The 14,943-nt window shown below is 49.9% G+C and overlaps 1 protein-coding gene across 1 annotated transcript in view; it reads left to right on the top strand.

Moving 5' to 3' along the window:
* Positions 1 to 1,382: 1,382 nt before the first annotated feature.
* The window catches only part of ZSWIM5 (zinc finger SWIM-type containing 5), a 96,951-nt gene continuing 83,390 nt past the window's right edge, over positions 1,383 to 14,943 (top strand). Inside the window, exon 1 of the mRNA XM_059478534.1 lies at positions 1,383 to 2,076. Within this exon, the coding sequence (XP_059334517.1) occupies positions 1,398 to 2,076 (679 nt within the window). The 5' untranslated portion in view covers positions 1,383 to 1,397. The remainder of the gene's footprint in view (positions 2,077 to 14,943) is intronic.

Here is a 14,943-nt window from a genome sequence, read left to right as displayed (position 1 = left end):
TCATTGCAGTAGCTCTGCCTGCTCTCACCACCTGCCTGAGACCTGATTCCTTCCCTCCGTGTCCTGCAGAGGAGACCTTGGGCTTGGAGGTATCTCGTGGCAGAGCAAAGGCGCATAATTATTTCCTGTTCCCTAATTGCATCGCCCTGTTATTCCAGGAAATGTACTCTTGCTCTGTCAGTAAGAATAAATAGGAGATCTCTGCAACAAGGGAGTAACCGGTAATGGTTCAGATGTGACTGAACTGCAGATAGGAAGGAATTGGTCTTGGATTCTCAAAGCACTGAGAATAATAGCAAGAAAACTGAACTCAGAGACCTGTGAGCTCTGCTCTTCTTCAGAGGTTTGTCACTTAAATTTAGACAGGACACAAAACCAGGAATGTATTTCTGGGGAAAATCTTGGAATGGTGTCCTGCTGGACACAGCAGCAAAGTGATGGCAGGGTGTAGAGACCCAGAGAAGTGGACTTCAGTTGCCACAGCCCTCCCCCCGTCAGCCCCACACTGTGCTGGTCCCAGGGGAGCTGCCATCACCCTTGGCTGAAAGCAGAGGATGGTGAGGGGTCAGCTCCCTGGGTTTTGGGATGCCAACTCAGGCAGTATGTGCTGAATATATTCATATGTCCCTTTAATGTAATCCCACCTGAGAGCACAAGAGAGCTCCTGGAAGCCAGCAGTACCTGTTTTTCATCTCCTCCCCCAAAGACCGTGTGTACTAAAGGACCTGTCGGTTCCTGTGCCCGAGGACCCTGCCATGATGCGTGGGACGAGCATCTTCACTACAGGGCTTTAAAATAAAAAGCAAACCCTGATGTCCATGGAAGGGCAGGGTACTGCTGTCTGCTCTGCTACTCAATGTAAAACCGTAGGTGAATTACGGGTGAGGCTGAGTGTTGATTTGTTGTCAGACTGGACGCCTGAACCGGGCACGCAGTAGGAGCAGCGCCGATCCCGCCGACACCCCGCGGGAGCGCTGCCCCCTCCATGGAGCGCCGCCGTGCCCCTTTGTCCCGCTGGCTCAGCGCAGGCTCCTGGCGCTCGGATGGCTGCGCCAGCCCCTCACCCACCAGCGCCGCGGGGACCCTCAGCCGCGGCTCCTTCCTCTCCGAGCACGGGGAACACAGCGTCCCTTGCGCGTCCCCCTCCCGCCCGGGGACACGGCCAGGAGGACACCGGGCGGTGGCCGGGGCCGTGCCCTCACCACACATGCGGCAGCCGGGCAGGTGCCACAGGCGGCGGAGCCCCGACGGGCGGCGGGGGCGGGCGGGGGGCTGCGGAGCGTCCCGCCCCGGCGGGGCCGGCTCCCGGCTGGCGGGACCACCCCTCCCGGTCCCCGCCCTCTCCTCCTCCTCCTCGGCGTCTCTCCTCCCCTCGCCCGGCTCAGTCGGTCGCAGCCATGGCGGAGGGAGGAGAGGGAGAGGAGCTGCTCCGCCCGCCGCTGCCCGCCGGCGCCCCGGGCCCCAAGCGCTTGTGCTCCCGGGCCTGCCCGGCGGGGGGCACCGGGGCCGTGCACCCCCGTCCCGGAGCCGCGGGGGCCGGCTCGGCGGGGCCGGGCGCGGGGGCCAGCGGGGCCCCTCCGGCGCTGCCCGGCTGCTGCCCCGCGGCGGCGGCGGGACCGGCGGGGGCCGCGGGGCCGGCGGCGGCGGCGGCGGGGCAGGGGGGCGCCGGCGGGGGCGGCGGGACCGGCAGCCTGCTGCAGCCCGAGTCGCTGCTGGACGCGGCGGCCAAGCGGGTGGCGGGCAGCTGGGCCTTCGAGCGGGTGGAGGGCCGCTTCCAGCGCATCCCCGAGCCCGTCCAGCGCCGCATCGTCTACTGGAGCTTCCCCCGCAGCGAGCGGCAGATCTGCATGTACTCCAGCTTCCAGCCCGGCCGCGCCGCTGCCGCCGCCTCCCCCGCCAGCGCCGCCGCGGGGGGACCCTCGGCCGCCGCCGCCCCCGCCCCGGCCGGCGAGGAGAGCCCCGCCGCCGGGCCCCCGCCGCCCGCCGCCCCCGCCGCGCCGCAGGGCGAGGGGCTGCCCTTCCGCCGCGGCATCCGCCTGCTGGAAACCGGCGCGGTGGACAACGTGCTGCAAGTCGGTGAGTGCCGGGACGGGGCCCCCGGGGGCTCGTCTGTGTCCGTCCCCGTCCCCTCCTCCCCATCCCCTCCTGCACTTAAGCCTTTTGTCTGGCGCGGTTGTGGTTTGACAGGAAAATCCTGCCCCGGGGCCAGGGACTGCCGTGCGCTCCTTCGGGAAGATGCCGACTTGGGGTTTAAAGGGGGTGGGAGGGCGAGGGTGACCTCCCCCCGCCTCCTGGGGTGCGTCTGCCCGGGGGTCACCGGCAGCTGCCCGCAGCTTGGACGCCGTCCGTCCATCCGAGGGGGAAAATAAAGACCATCCCTCTTCGCCCCCCCTCTCCCCCCGCCAAGTGCCCGTCGGGGGGTTGTACGGAGGGCACGCAGGCCTGCTGCCCTCCCCGACCCCTCAGCCGCTGTCCCTCTCCCGCCTGAGCACCCCCACCCGCGCTCCCACGGGGGTCCTGTCCTTTGCACCGGGAGACGGGCTTATAAACATAATGCATCTCTCCAACAGCTCCGAGCGTTCTTCTTTGTCCTCTCCATCAGGGGCTTTCCCTGCTTGGAGCATCTCTACGGGTGGCATCAGCCCCCGCTTTCCTGTTCGCAGCCCCTGCAGGGCACGTCCAGCGGGGCCGGCTCGGGGGGAGCGAGGGGAGCGGCGGGGGTGACAAGTTGGGTGGACCCGCGGGTGGCACCGGTGACCTGGCGTGATGCGCGTGTCGGGGACGGAGGCGCACGGCCTTCTCACGCTCGTTCGGTGTCGAAGGGGCCGTGGGAATGACGGTGGGAATAATGGCATCGTGTTTTCTCTCCATGGGCAGGTGGCTTTTGTGTGCGCTGGCGGAGGGGGATTGCCGGAGAGGAAATGTTCCTCTTCCCCTGTCCTTCCAGCCCCTGTCCCCGTCTGAAATCCGCATATATTTAAAGAGAAACAAATTGGGGTGTTTTACATAGAATAAGCCGCTCCTCGTTGGTATTGGAAGGGATTGAAATGCGCGTTCCCATTAAAATGACATTAGGCGAGAATTTGTTTTGCAAATGCGAAATGTAAATTCATTTTGTGCCAGGGTATGGCGTGAATGAGTGAAGGGAGGGTGGTTTTTGTTGTAAGGAATGGGTAGTTCGCTCTGTTTATTTAAAGAGCCGTTCTTCCTTTTGGGGAAAAAAAAAAGCTGCTTAAAAAAATAATAAAAATCCCATTTGGTACAGTTTACATTCAGAAGAGCATTATCAAAACATTTTCCATTTGAGATGTGAGAATAGGAGGCAGCAGAAGAATTCTCCTCCCACCTCTGAGGACATGCAGTGAAAATTCCTGAAGCACAAAAGGTTTTTCTCTGAGGATATGATTATAGCCTTTTTTTTGGCGTGAATTAATATTTTGTAAGGGCTGCGTTAAGATGATTAATTATTCTGCTTAAAATACTGTGAAACTCAAAACCAAATTATTTTTTTAGAAGGAGAGGAGTAGCTCTTCAGGAACTTTAAAATTAGGGGGGAGGGAAGATAATAGCTTGCTGAGGGTGATGTTTTAATGACCTGCCCACCAAGGTGTGGATGCAGTGAGCTGGTGTGGGAGTGGGGGACCGAGATGATGGTTGCCTAAACCCAGGACTGGTTCAGTACAAAGGAATTTTTTAAAATAAATTTTTAAATTTAATTTTAAATTTATTTGTCTTTGGAACATAGCTTTGATGAGCCTTTATCCAATTCTGTGAAGGATGTGGGTGAGCGCTGGGGTCAGGTGCATGCAGGACACGAAGCAGAGCAGTCCCATCCCAAAGCGATGCCCAGTGCTGGTATCCAGCATCCCATCTGCCCCATCTCCCTGCACTTCCTGCTGCTGCTCTGGGCGAGCCAGAGAAGGGGGAGGATGGTCCTGGCTCTGGTGTTCCATGTCCCCCCTGACAAGTCCAAACCGTCTCCCCAGCTCTGAAACCAGAGCTCGCGCTCATTGTCCTCGGAGCCGTCAGCTTTTTAGATGAAGCAGCACGTTCTGGAAGCGCTCGCTGCAAAGTCGGTGGGTGATTTATCTCCCGTTTCCACAGCCCGAAAGGGGCGCGCGGGATGCTCGCCATGGGAATTTGCCTTTGGAGCTGGCGGGGGGAAGGTTTGGGTCTTGGCTGTGGTGTGGCTCTTCTTCACATGGCAGTGGGTGGGTGACGCGGGGTCAGACACCTCTGTTTTTGTCCCAGGAGCAGCCACGTCACAGCCTTGCAGCCCTGAGCTGGAGGAGGAAAATTTACATCAAACAAAAGACTGTGAAGGGCTGTGTGTTTATAGACTGGAGGCAAGGCTGAGATGTCCTCCGCCAACTTTCCACATCCATCCTGTGGATGCCTCTGGAAGGTGAGGTGGAAGAGCTCCAGCCACCAGAGACACAAACACTTTGTGGCTGTGTGTGTTTGCAATTAAGATAGGAACTTGGGAACCATTATGTCTTGGGAAAAAATAAAAACTCCAACCCTGGCTTCCTTGATGCTCTCCAGCAGTAAATCAAAACTACTGTTCCCCTCTAAGGATCCCTTTAACGGACACCACCGGCTCCCGGTGCCATGACCTGAGGTTTGCACAGTTGAGATTTTCTGTTAATAAAGATCAGATGTTTATACAGTTGTGTTTCTGACTCAGACCTGTGAAAAAAATAGGGACAGTACAGATGTGAAATTCCTTCTCTGTGTGGTTGGAAAAATCCTTTTGAAAAATTGACAGACAAAATCCAGGAGGAATGACCTTCTGGCAATGGAGGATGGTGTGGAGGGGTGAGGGTTGTGCTTATGGGCACAAAGTGCTTCAGGCTCTGGCTCCTTCGTGCTTATAAAGCTGGCAGGTCTGAAAAAAATATATGTGCCACATTATCAAGCAATAATTCCTTCATGCTTAGTAAAACTTAAACGAGGCTTAAACCCTGATCTCACTGGAGTCATTAAATTGATTTTTTTTTTCCCCTGCTCAAAGAAAGATCTTGGATGTTGAACACAGGCATCTTTGTCTTCTTAAAAACTGCTTTATTATTATGTGTACAGATCCCGTCTTTGTGTGTGTGTGGTGTGTGGGTTTTTTTTCTTTTAATTTTTAGACAAATGACAAAAGCATGCAGGAAAGGAATGCAGAAATGCCAGGCTTAATATAAAGCATGCAACTGCACTGCATGCCGGGAATCCTAAAGGATACAAAACCTTTAACGACAGCAGTTAATTTTTAACAAGTTCACTTGCATAAATATTTATGAACAAAAGTTTTTACACTATTATCTCTTGGGTTTTTGGAGAGAGAAAAGACCTTTGGTGGATTTTGACAGTAAGCTGTGATCTGGCAGAACAAATTCATGTTTCTCGCCTGTGCTCCCCAGTATGGTATAATATGGTTTGCCCTCAAGTGGTCTCGGATGCTGATGGGTGGGCAAATGTCCCGGGTAGTTTTAGGGGGGAATTCTGCTTTTTCATTGGTTTTACAATGACTTAGGGAGAGGAAGCATCGAGCTTTGTGTTGCTCTTTGGATTGTAAGCAGCCGCTTAGGAACCTACACGGTATGTGCTCCTTACCCACAGATAAGCCTTTGTGCCCCGATGGGAAGGTATGCAGTCCAGCCATAAGTACATAGGCAGAATTTACTTTTGCTGTTAGAATAACAATGAAGCAGGGCTTTAAAATGCTCTGGCTTTGTAAACACTTGGAAGGAGCCTGTTTCTTTCAAACCTGCAATTAATTCTGGATATTTTATCTGATGCTTTGCAGGTCAGTCATGAGTACCTTCCCATGTTTCCTTGTCTGGTATCTATGCTGGTCATGTAGGTGCTGGCGTTTTTTTAACCTTGCTTCAACAGCCTTCTGACTGGGCAGAGGTTAAGCAAGACCTGATACCTGTAAATGATATCTGTAAATGCATTTTAATTGGAGGAGTTCAGATTTGGAAGCTTTTTATTACACTTCAGTTTTCAGCTTGTGTTTGTCTGCTTGTAATGATGCCTGTTGAAATGTAGCTTCAGAGGTAAAAATACTGATGATTTCCAATGTGGTTGAAACCACTTCTAGCTTTTTTTTTCCAAACTATTTTTAGGTTTTAAGCTTCTTTTTTTCTTTTCCCCTAGAAATGCTCACTTTTAGGCAAGCGTTTGGTTTCCTGCCCCTGTGACATGGTACGGAGCAGAGTATAAATTTATATCCAGTGGTGTGTTGCTTTATAGAGCTGTTTATTTTGGGGAAAACACTTTGATGGGGCTCTCTAGGGCGAATTGTGGTTGCTTTTGTTTTGTGTAAAGATTGGTCTCCTCCTGGGTCTGGGTTTAAAGCTGTATCCAGCAGGAGCAGGTTTGGAAGGAACGCCATGGGATGTGAAAGGTTTTTTCAGGTTAAATCCTGGTGTCCTGTGTCTGAGTGCTGCTGAGGGAGTTTAATTTTTCTGTATCCTCATAGTTTTTGTGTGGGATGCTTGTTGTACAACATGTATCCAATTTGCTAATTAATTTTTACTTTGTTTTTCTTTATGGGTAGATTACTGGATCCTACCCTATGTATTAAAATACTTTAAACCACATAAAAGGACCTGGCAGAGGTTCATTAGCCCTATCATGATGGAAACTCTTGTACATCTTAAATATACATTAAGCTATTTAGGTTTCTAATTATCTTTTTCTTAACATATATAATTAAAGCAAAGTATTATTAGGCGTTAGAACTTACAGTCTGTTTATTGCTGCTCCCTCATAGGTGAGGTGTTTCTTGAGCCTGTTCTGGATTGTATTATAGAAACTGAAAAAGAAGATGATGAAAACCACCAGAGTTTCTTGCTGGTAGTGCAGGGAGAGCTGGGATGACAGCTGGAATTTTAACCTTTTATTTTAAGCAGATTTATTTATTGGCTTTTGAGTCTTTTTCAAAGAGTATAAACAGATCCTCTGAGGCTGGGATGTCTTTTGAACTAGGTGGTTAATTAAATGATACTAACTTGGAGGCCAGAGACCTGAAAAATAACGCACAAGAAATAAAATATTTAGTGTTGGCTTTAAGAATAAATAGGTTTGAAACATTTTTCAGAGTATGAGTCCTAGTTTCTGACTTGAGCTGGCAGTAGGAGTTTGTTCTCAGCTCACCTGTGCTTTATAAAGCTTAGTCCTGAGCTTCCAAGTTGCATGTCATTCACAGCAGATTTTCATTTTGCTCACATCTAGGGAGAATATTTTAGGAAATATTTAACTGTGCTAAAACTGCAATAACATAAACCACATGTGCCTGCTTGCTTTGTTTTTGAAGCTTTGTGTGAGGGAATGTGCTTTGCTGTTATTTGACGCTTGCTTTGATGTTAGATGTTTTATGATTAGTCCCTCAAACCTCAGATAGGACTTTTGGAAAACTTAAATGAGCTTGTCTGTCTGATAGCTCTGTAAAGTCACATTCAGCTGTGAATTGTCTTGTGGTGTGTCAGCTTTTAATTTTCTTTGAAAAGAAAAAAGTTAAAAAAAAATAATCTTGGTAGTATTAGGATGGAAGAGTTTGAGGGCTTTCTTCTGGGGCTGGGGGGTTTCTCCCAGGGGTGTGAGGCATTGACTTTGTTCTTCTGGCCATTCTCTGAGGAGCCAAACTTGTGTGTAGCATCCTGGGTGAGGTGTTGGGGAAGGATCCTTTGCTTTTCAGGGCTTGTTTCTGCTGGTGGGGCAATGGAAGACACCTGGACAGGTGGGTACTGGGATGGCCTCCTGGCTTTGCTCAGCAGGAGTCAGGTGATGGTTGAACCTGCTTCTCTGTCAATCTTTTCATTTGTGGCTGATCCCAGTGACTTCGTTTTGCAAGTAGGTGGAGGTGTGGAATATCTTGGAGGTGTTAAAAATGAACTTGTAGTATGTCCTACTGTATGTTGGATGCTGTATTGAACAGGTTGTGTTATGGCATTGTCATAGTCCTGGTCTTCTGGGGATGAGAGGAGGGGAGGAAAGTGACTTCTCTGGGTAACTGGCTCCTGCCTCTGCTGAGCTTTCGCTTTCTCTGGCATCAGCATCAATAGAAATTGATCTGTTTTCCAATGAAAACAAAAACTGAAAGACACCAAACCTTGGCTGTGCTAATAAGTGCAATAGGACAAATCTAGCATCTGGAGCCAGGATGTGGGATGGCAGTGAGGAGCTCTCCCTGTCTGCCCCCAGAGCTGCCAAGGCCCTGGGGATGCTGTCTTCCACACTCAGGAGAGAAGCGCTGAGCCCATTTCATTTTTCACCTGTATTCATAAGGGATTGATATATGGGCTTGACCCCCAAGTTCTTTTGTGCTTTTCCATGAGGAGTTGGGAAAGGTCCTGATAACATCTCACAGACAGGCACAGGTCCTTCAAAACCCCTTCTTGGGGCATGTGGGTAGGAAAGCATCTTCATGGTCTTAAAATAAAATGTCCCAGAAATAAAATGCATTTTTTCAAAGGCTTTTTTCTTTTCTTTTAATCCTGATGTTTAAATATTAATAGATTCCACTTGATTGGTATGGTGGGTGTGTTTTATTAAATGCTGAGGATTCACCTGTGCAACAACCACCACATTTCTCTCAAAATGGATTTTCTAGCGCTGCGTTTTAAGAGCATTTGCTTTTTTGTCTCAAGCTTATGGCTTAGGATTTTGTGCAGGATTGGGGTTAGTCCTTGTAAAATGGTGCATTTAAAGTAATGCACAAATTAATAAAACCCTGGGCTTTTACTTGTCGTTTTACTTGTCGCATTGTAGGTGCGTGTTGCCAGGGATTTTTCTTCTCTCTCTTTTTTTTTTTTCCTCATTAAAAACAAAGGCATGAATGTGCTTAGGAAGCAGATCTGCTGGGATGCCAGCTTGGAAGGGTTGCATGCGGATATATTGGTCCAGCTTGTTGTCTGCAATTGTCCTGCTGCTGTCGCCCCGGGTTAAAATGGGGCAGGGGGGTCTGTGTCCCCCTTGCCATGCCCTGCTTGTCGCTGATGCCCATAATGAGCTGCCTGCACCTTCACCACCCAGCTCGTTTGACCGGGGCCGCTAATCATTATTGAGCTTTGCTCAGCAGGATGCAGCGTGGTATCTGCCTGGCTGCTGTCCTTGCACCTGGAGACGGTGCCAGTGTCCCCGCAGCTGCTGGAGCGGGGGATTCCCCGTGGGAACGCCGGAGGCTTCGTGTCTGGGACCTTGGCAAGGTCAGGGCAGCCTGTGCCCCTGGTCTGGGTGCTGACCAGTGGCCCTGGCCTCTGTCCTTTGACTGATACCAGCATGTTAGTGACTGCTTTGGGACACCAGTCACTGTGTGGTGTTTAAAGGCTGGGGTGGCAGGAGGTATTTCGTGCTGTGCCTTGTGTGGTTGCCTTGATGAAGATGAGTGCTCTGTCAAAGGAGTGGTAAAGCAACAAATAGTTCCTGAGATAAGTAAAATTTCCATTAATGAACTACAATGGCTTTGGGTGCCAAATTAAAAGAAGTGTGTCTGGAGGATGAAAAATAAATGCATTTTCTGTCTCACTCGTTAATTCTCATGTCTTTTGATTTTCTTTATCATCAGAAAGACATTTTAAATTTTTTTTTAAAGCCAGTTGTGTTTATTTTGGTAACAGTTCATTGGCTGCTCTGTGTATAGAAGCTTTCTCTTGAAAGTACTGAAACTATATTAAAAGTGCTTTTGGCTGTCATCTTTTATTTTGCTTCTCCTTCGTTCTTTTCCCAAAGCTGGATCGTTGCTATATCAAATGCTCTGAAACTGTCTGGTAGCGTTTTCCCTGCGGTGCTCCGTATAAACTGGAAATAAAAAGGGAAGAAATTGCAGGATTTGGATTTCTGCAGCTTTTTCCCCCTCTGTGTGTGTGTGCGTGTGTCCCATTGAAGTCTGAGCAGCTGTCCCCATCCGCACAGCCCGCTGATGGCATGCACAGATCTGTTTCTTGTGTTTAAAAGGAGAAATAATACCCCAGTGTTCAGAGAGGGGCTGGGGGGTGAGTGAGCACCCAGGGAGCAGCAGGTCTTTCCTCCTGCCTGCCCCTGCCTGCTTGGCCCAGTGACCAAGGGAGCTGGAGCCCCCGCTCTTGTCCTTGCAGCCTTGTGGCTTTATATCCCAGCGAGGGGAGCATCCCGTGCTGTTGGTCATGGGCTGTCCTGCTGCAGCATCTCCACCCTGGGGTGGGCTCCTGCACCCTGCACCAGCAACCTGCAGAGGCCCCATGGTTTTTATTCTATTCTGAGGGTGTCGAAACATTTTGGCGCTGCTGCAGCCGCTCGCTACCGGCGTGCTTTGAAAAATGCCCAGCAAGTGTCAAGCATCTGTCTGCGAAGGGGGAGGAAATCCCCCCCCGTTATTATTTTCTCCCGATTGTCCTCGCTTGGTGTGGCTTTGGCTATTATGGGTTTGTAAAACAGAACTATATATGACCTTTTATCTTACAAGAAATAGGTTAAGCCATTTTTAAAGAAAGTGGTGGAGTCAGCAGTGCTGCTAAGGAGATGCTTTCGCATGGTTGATAGGCTGTGAAGCCGCTCAATGGACTTTGGTTTCAGAGACAATATCTGTTTAAATTAATCTTTGTCAGATACATGCCACTGCAGACAATTCAAATTCCATTTGCTTTCTGATCTCATAACAAAAAAGCACCTTACACTGGTTCTTTTATCGGAAAATTAACTTTTGTCTGTGTGTCCTGGAAACAGGGGTGGCATAAAATCTAGTTAAAAGGCTCTGTTATAGGAGGATTCTGTTTCTTTGTACAAGGCAGACTTTTTTTCCCCCTTCTTTCCCCTGTGTGCATTTAAAAAGAAGACGAGTGTTTGAGATAGATTAAGGAGAATGCCAGCAGATGGACCGATTCTGTTGTTGCTGCTGGCAACCATCTAAGCAGCCATTTTGAACAATGCTGATACCGGGGTACTGATAACACAAAGATGAGGATGGGATAAATATCCAGCTAGTCCCTTTCTCCTCGTCTGCTCCTCCTCCCTCCCTTTCACGCCGCTGCTGCAGCCCTGTTATTAGAGAACCCGATTGTTTCCAGAGAAATGCTTCATCCTCTTAGCTCAGCTGGTGGATGTCTAGCATATCTCCTTGATTTTCGTCACGGTTGGTGGAGATGCTGGCAGATCAGCTTCTCCCAGGAGTGCCCACAGCATTGGTCATGAGTGGAATGGGATGTACATTTGGGTGTTTTGCAGTAGCAATGCTGTTTTTCCTGCCCCAGTAAAACATGGGGTGGTTAGCCTTCCCTTGTAAGTGGAGACAGTTTCCTTCCATCCTTGTGCACATTTTATGTGCTGAATTACAAAGTGGGGGGCATGAGATTGAGATCTCCTTCATGCCAAAGCAATTAGCATGGGGCAATGATTGTGAATTGAGAGCATCCCCATTGCCTGGTCTCTCTGTCCCTTTCTCCCACTCGTGGCATTGTCTTGCTCTTGGGTATCTGGGTCATGTCCTTCTCCTGGACCTGCTGCTCTTGGAGTTTCTTAAGGTCAGTACCAGTATCTCTTTGGCCTGCTGGATTTTTGACACTGGATTTGGTGGCCTTCTATCTGTCTGGTTTCCCAGCTCCAAGGAAATAACCCAACCAAGCTTCATCTTTTTCCCAGCAAACAACAAAAAGGCTGGTTTGTGTTTTGCAGTTGGGCCAGGATGAGCGCAGGGCTGTTCGGGGGAACCTTTGCCCTGAGTTCAGTGTGATCCTGAATGTGGGATCTGGAGAGTAGTCAGGGGATGCTGTGTAGCCTTTAAATGTTCCAGGAGCTTAAGGTGGGCAGCAATAAGCTGGTGTGTTCCTCTTGCCTTGCACAAGTCTTTAGACCATGGGCTGAAACTTTCATCCAGCACCTCTTAGAACTTTGAGTGAGGCACTGCGCTAACTGCAGCTTTTGGTCCAGTTAAAACTTCTTTGGAGTTAAAAACTGTGTGGATAAGTCTCAAATCTGTATAAAATAGAATCATGGAACATATATCTAATTATACACAGTAGATGGAACTTTACTGTAAAGCAGCAGATGTAAGGATTAAAAAAAGGAGCTGGGCAAGCATTTTATGGTTTTCCGTTTTAATTTGTCCCTTGTGTCTGGTATGTTTGAAGCAAAAGTTACTTCTTTTTTTTTTTTCCTGTTGGGAAGTAACTTTTCTGTATTGAGCCTCCCCTCTTTTAAGCCTGCATTATTTAATCTGTAAGATGTGGACTTGTCATCTTTAAGGTACTTGCTAAAACAAGGAGCATCTGCCCTGAAAGTAGAAAAATCAGGCTGTAAATTCCACTTGGAAATGTTGTCATGGTGTGTTGGGAAGTTGTTGAGGTCAGCTGAGCTCTCTATAAAGACTTGGACTGAGAAGCTGAGGGTCTCACTATGCTGTCTTTGAGGTTAGCTGGCATCACTGACAGGTGCTTTTAGTGCACTCAGAAGGCTCCAGTCCCTGTGTTGTCCCCAGTCACCCCCTTTTGTGGCTTCTGCCCTGTTGCTTCACCTTGATTGGCCTCCTGTTGCATTAGGAGATGACTTCTGCAGACTGGAAAGTGGGTGAGGGAAGAAGTTCCCGTTTTAAGCAGATACCTTCTAGGAAAGGTGATGAGTGGGGCAATGGAGTGTGCTCTTCTGCCCCTTTGGCTCATGATGAGGTCAGACCTCAAAAGCTCTGGCAAGTTTTGGTGGAGAGGAACTGCAAGCCAGTGTGTGACAGAGCATGATGGTGAACTTGGGTGGCTTTTAGTGTGCTGCTTCTGCTCACTTGTCACCTCTATGGAAAATATTACTCACCCACAACGGGCACAAAGCAAGTGCTTGTGAGGGTGACCAAGAACGAGCAGGGGGGTTTTTAGAGTACTTTTAAGCTATGCTCTCTGAAATGAGGCAGAGTGGAGCTTAGCCCTCTTCTTTCCCTGAACCCCTGGGTGACATGGAAGGGTACATTGCCTCCCCTTTGTGGAGCTCTCTTCATCTCCTGCTTCTCTCAAGCCTGACTCAGTCTGCTTTAGCTTCCAGGGACCCATCCCACTACATAACATTCAGGTTCTTTGGCTAAGAAGAAGATGCCCCCTCCTCTGATAGCAGCCAGCTTTTTTGAGATTGAGGAGTATCTTCAGTGGTTTATGAGGCTGCTGATTTCATCCTGACCATGTTGTTGGGGGCATATGGAAAGAGCGAGTATCTTCATCTGCATCACTGTCCGCTTTGAGTCACAGCCCTCACACAGCTCGAGCATCCATTGTCTCTAAAATTCATTGCAGTGCCATGGTTTGAAAGGTTCCCATGTGCTGTGCTTTGCTTAAGCTGGAAGTTATTTGCCAGTGGCTCACAGTGGGCTGCCTTCCCTGTGGGATATCTCAGAGGCAGAAGGGAACTGGAGGTGTTTTACAGCTGCTGCTGTACTTGCTGGGAAAGGGTGCAGAGTGATGAAATTTTGCTCTGTTACCTTTCTGTGTTATGATAAAAACTTTCTGTGACTTAGGCTCTGAAAAGTCATAAAAACTTAGTAAAACTAGACAGGATAAAGATGAATGGGTGGTTGTTTCTAGTCATGGCTCAGTTTCTCAACATTCCCCATAGAAAAGAGGGATGTGGAAGGATGACTTAAAGGGAATTGATGAACATTCCCTGTATCTGAAGGTGGCTCTGCTGATGTTTTCCCTTGCCTGCCTGGTTTTTGGCTTGTTTCTGGTGGCTCCCAGTTCAGCCCAGAGTCTGTGGTGCAAACACTGTGGGAAGGCCTGATGCCCAGGAGGGCTTTTCCCCCCCACCCATTCCCACACCCACACAGAGGTAGGCCACACCAAAGTTTCCTGGACTGAGGTTTGATGAACCATTAACCTAAAAATGCCCTGAGTAGGAAGAAAGTGTTTCCAAGGCCTAAAAATCTTGCAACACTTCTGAAGTGGGAATGGGAGCTGTGGTTTGCCTAAGCAACTTTTTGTGCTCCTGGCTCTGCTGTGAGCTGGCTGTGCTTTGTGGGTGCAAGGGTATGTTTGGGATCTTGCTGAGATGGGAAGGCAACCCTCCAGGGCTGGGTCTGCCTTCCAAGCAGATGTCGCTTTGGCATGAGGCTCAGCAGGTTTAAGACAGGATGTCCCTTTACTCCAGAGAGCTGAAAGCATTGAAATAAGTAACAGGCTGGGAATGTCTGAATCCAGTTATGAGTTCCTGGGGAAGAGGATTTGGCAATGGCAGGATGTCTTGTGGGCAGGCTCTGCGCTGGGGCTGGGGAATGCAGCTCGCTGTCCCGTGGGCTCTGCTGGAAGCCAGGTGCTGGCAGGGCAGCTTGGCTGCACCAGCCCCTTCCTCTTCAGGACATGCCAGGCCCAGTTCCAGTGCTGAAGGAGAGCACTGCCCTCCTCATCCATTGCTTCTTCTGTTCTTCAGTGAGGGGAGGACACCTCACTGGAAAGGTGGGGGCTGTGGTGTCAGCCAGACATGGCTGTGTGGGGCTGTGTTCAGCCGTGGCTGTGGTGTGGTGGCACAGTGAAATAGGGGTGTGGTGGCTCTGGGGGTGGTCCAGAGGATGACCTGGTGGCTGCAGTGTGTGTGGAACTGGAAGATGGGGCTGTCCAGGGAGGTGGACACAGGGACACACGGGTGGGGGGAGGTTGATTTTACTCCAGAGCTGTGTTAGTGGCTGGGACTCGGAGCCTGTCTGTCGTTGAGTCCCAGTGGTCACATTCCTGAGGGCTTTCCTAGAGCTGCCTCAACAGCACGGGTGACGCTGCAGCTCAGGAAGGAGCTGTGACAGCAGGATCCTGACCCTATTTTCATAAATAGTAACAGCATCTCTAAAGGCTTCGAGGGCTTGGTTGGGAACAGAACGGCCGGGTTCCCCTGTGTCTGGCAGTGGTCAGCAGCAGATGCTTGGGGAGGAGATCAAGAAGCAGGGCTGGAGCAGAGGGATTCTTCCCTGGTGTGAGCAGTCTCTCCAGCCAAAGGGCTGCGCTGGCTCTCAGC

The sequence above is a fragment of the Ammospiza nelsoni genome, chromosome 9 (genome assembly GCF_027579445.1).
Source record: "Ammospiza nelsoni isolate bAmmNel1 chromosome 9, bAmmNel1.pri, whole genome shotgun sequence".
In the NCBI taxonomy this organism is placed as follows: domain Eukaryota; kingdom Metazoa; phylum Chordata; class Aves; order Passeriformes; family Passerellidae; genus Ammospiza; species Ammospiza nelsoni.
Note: the sequence above shows the minus strand (reverse complement) of the source record. Positions and strands in the feature narration are given on the sequence as shown.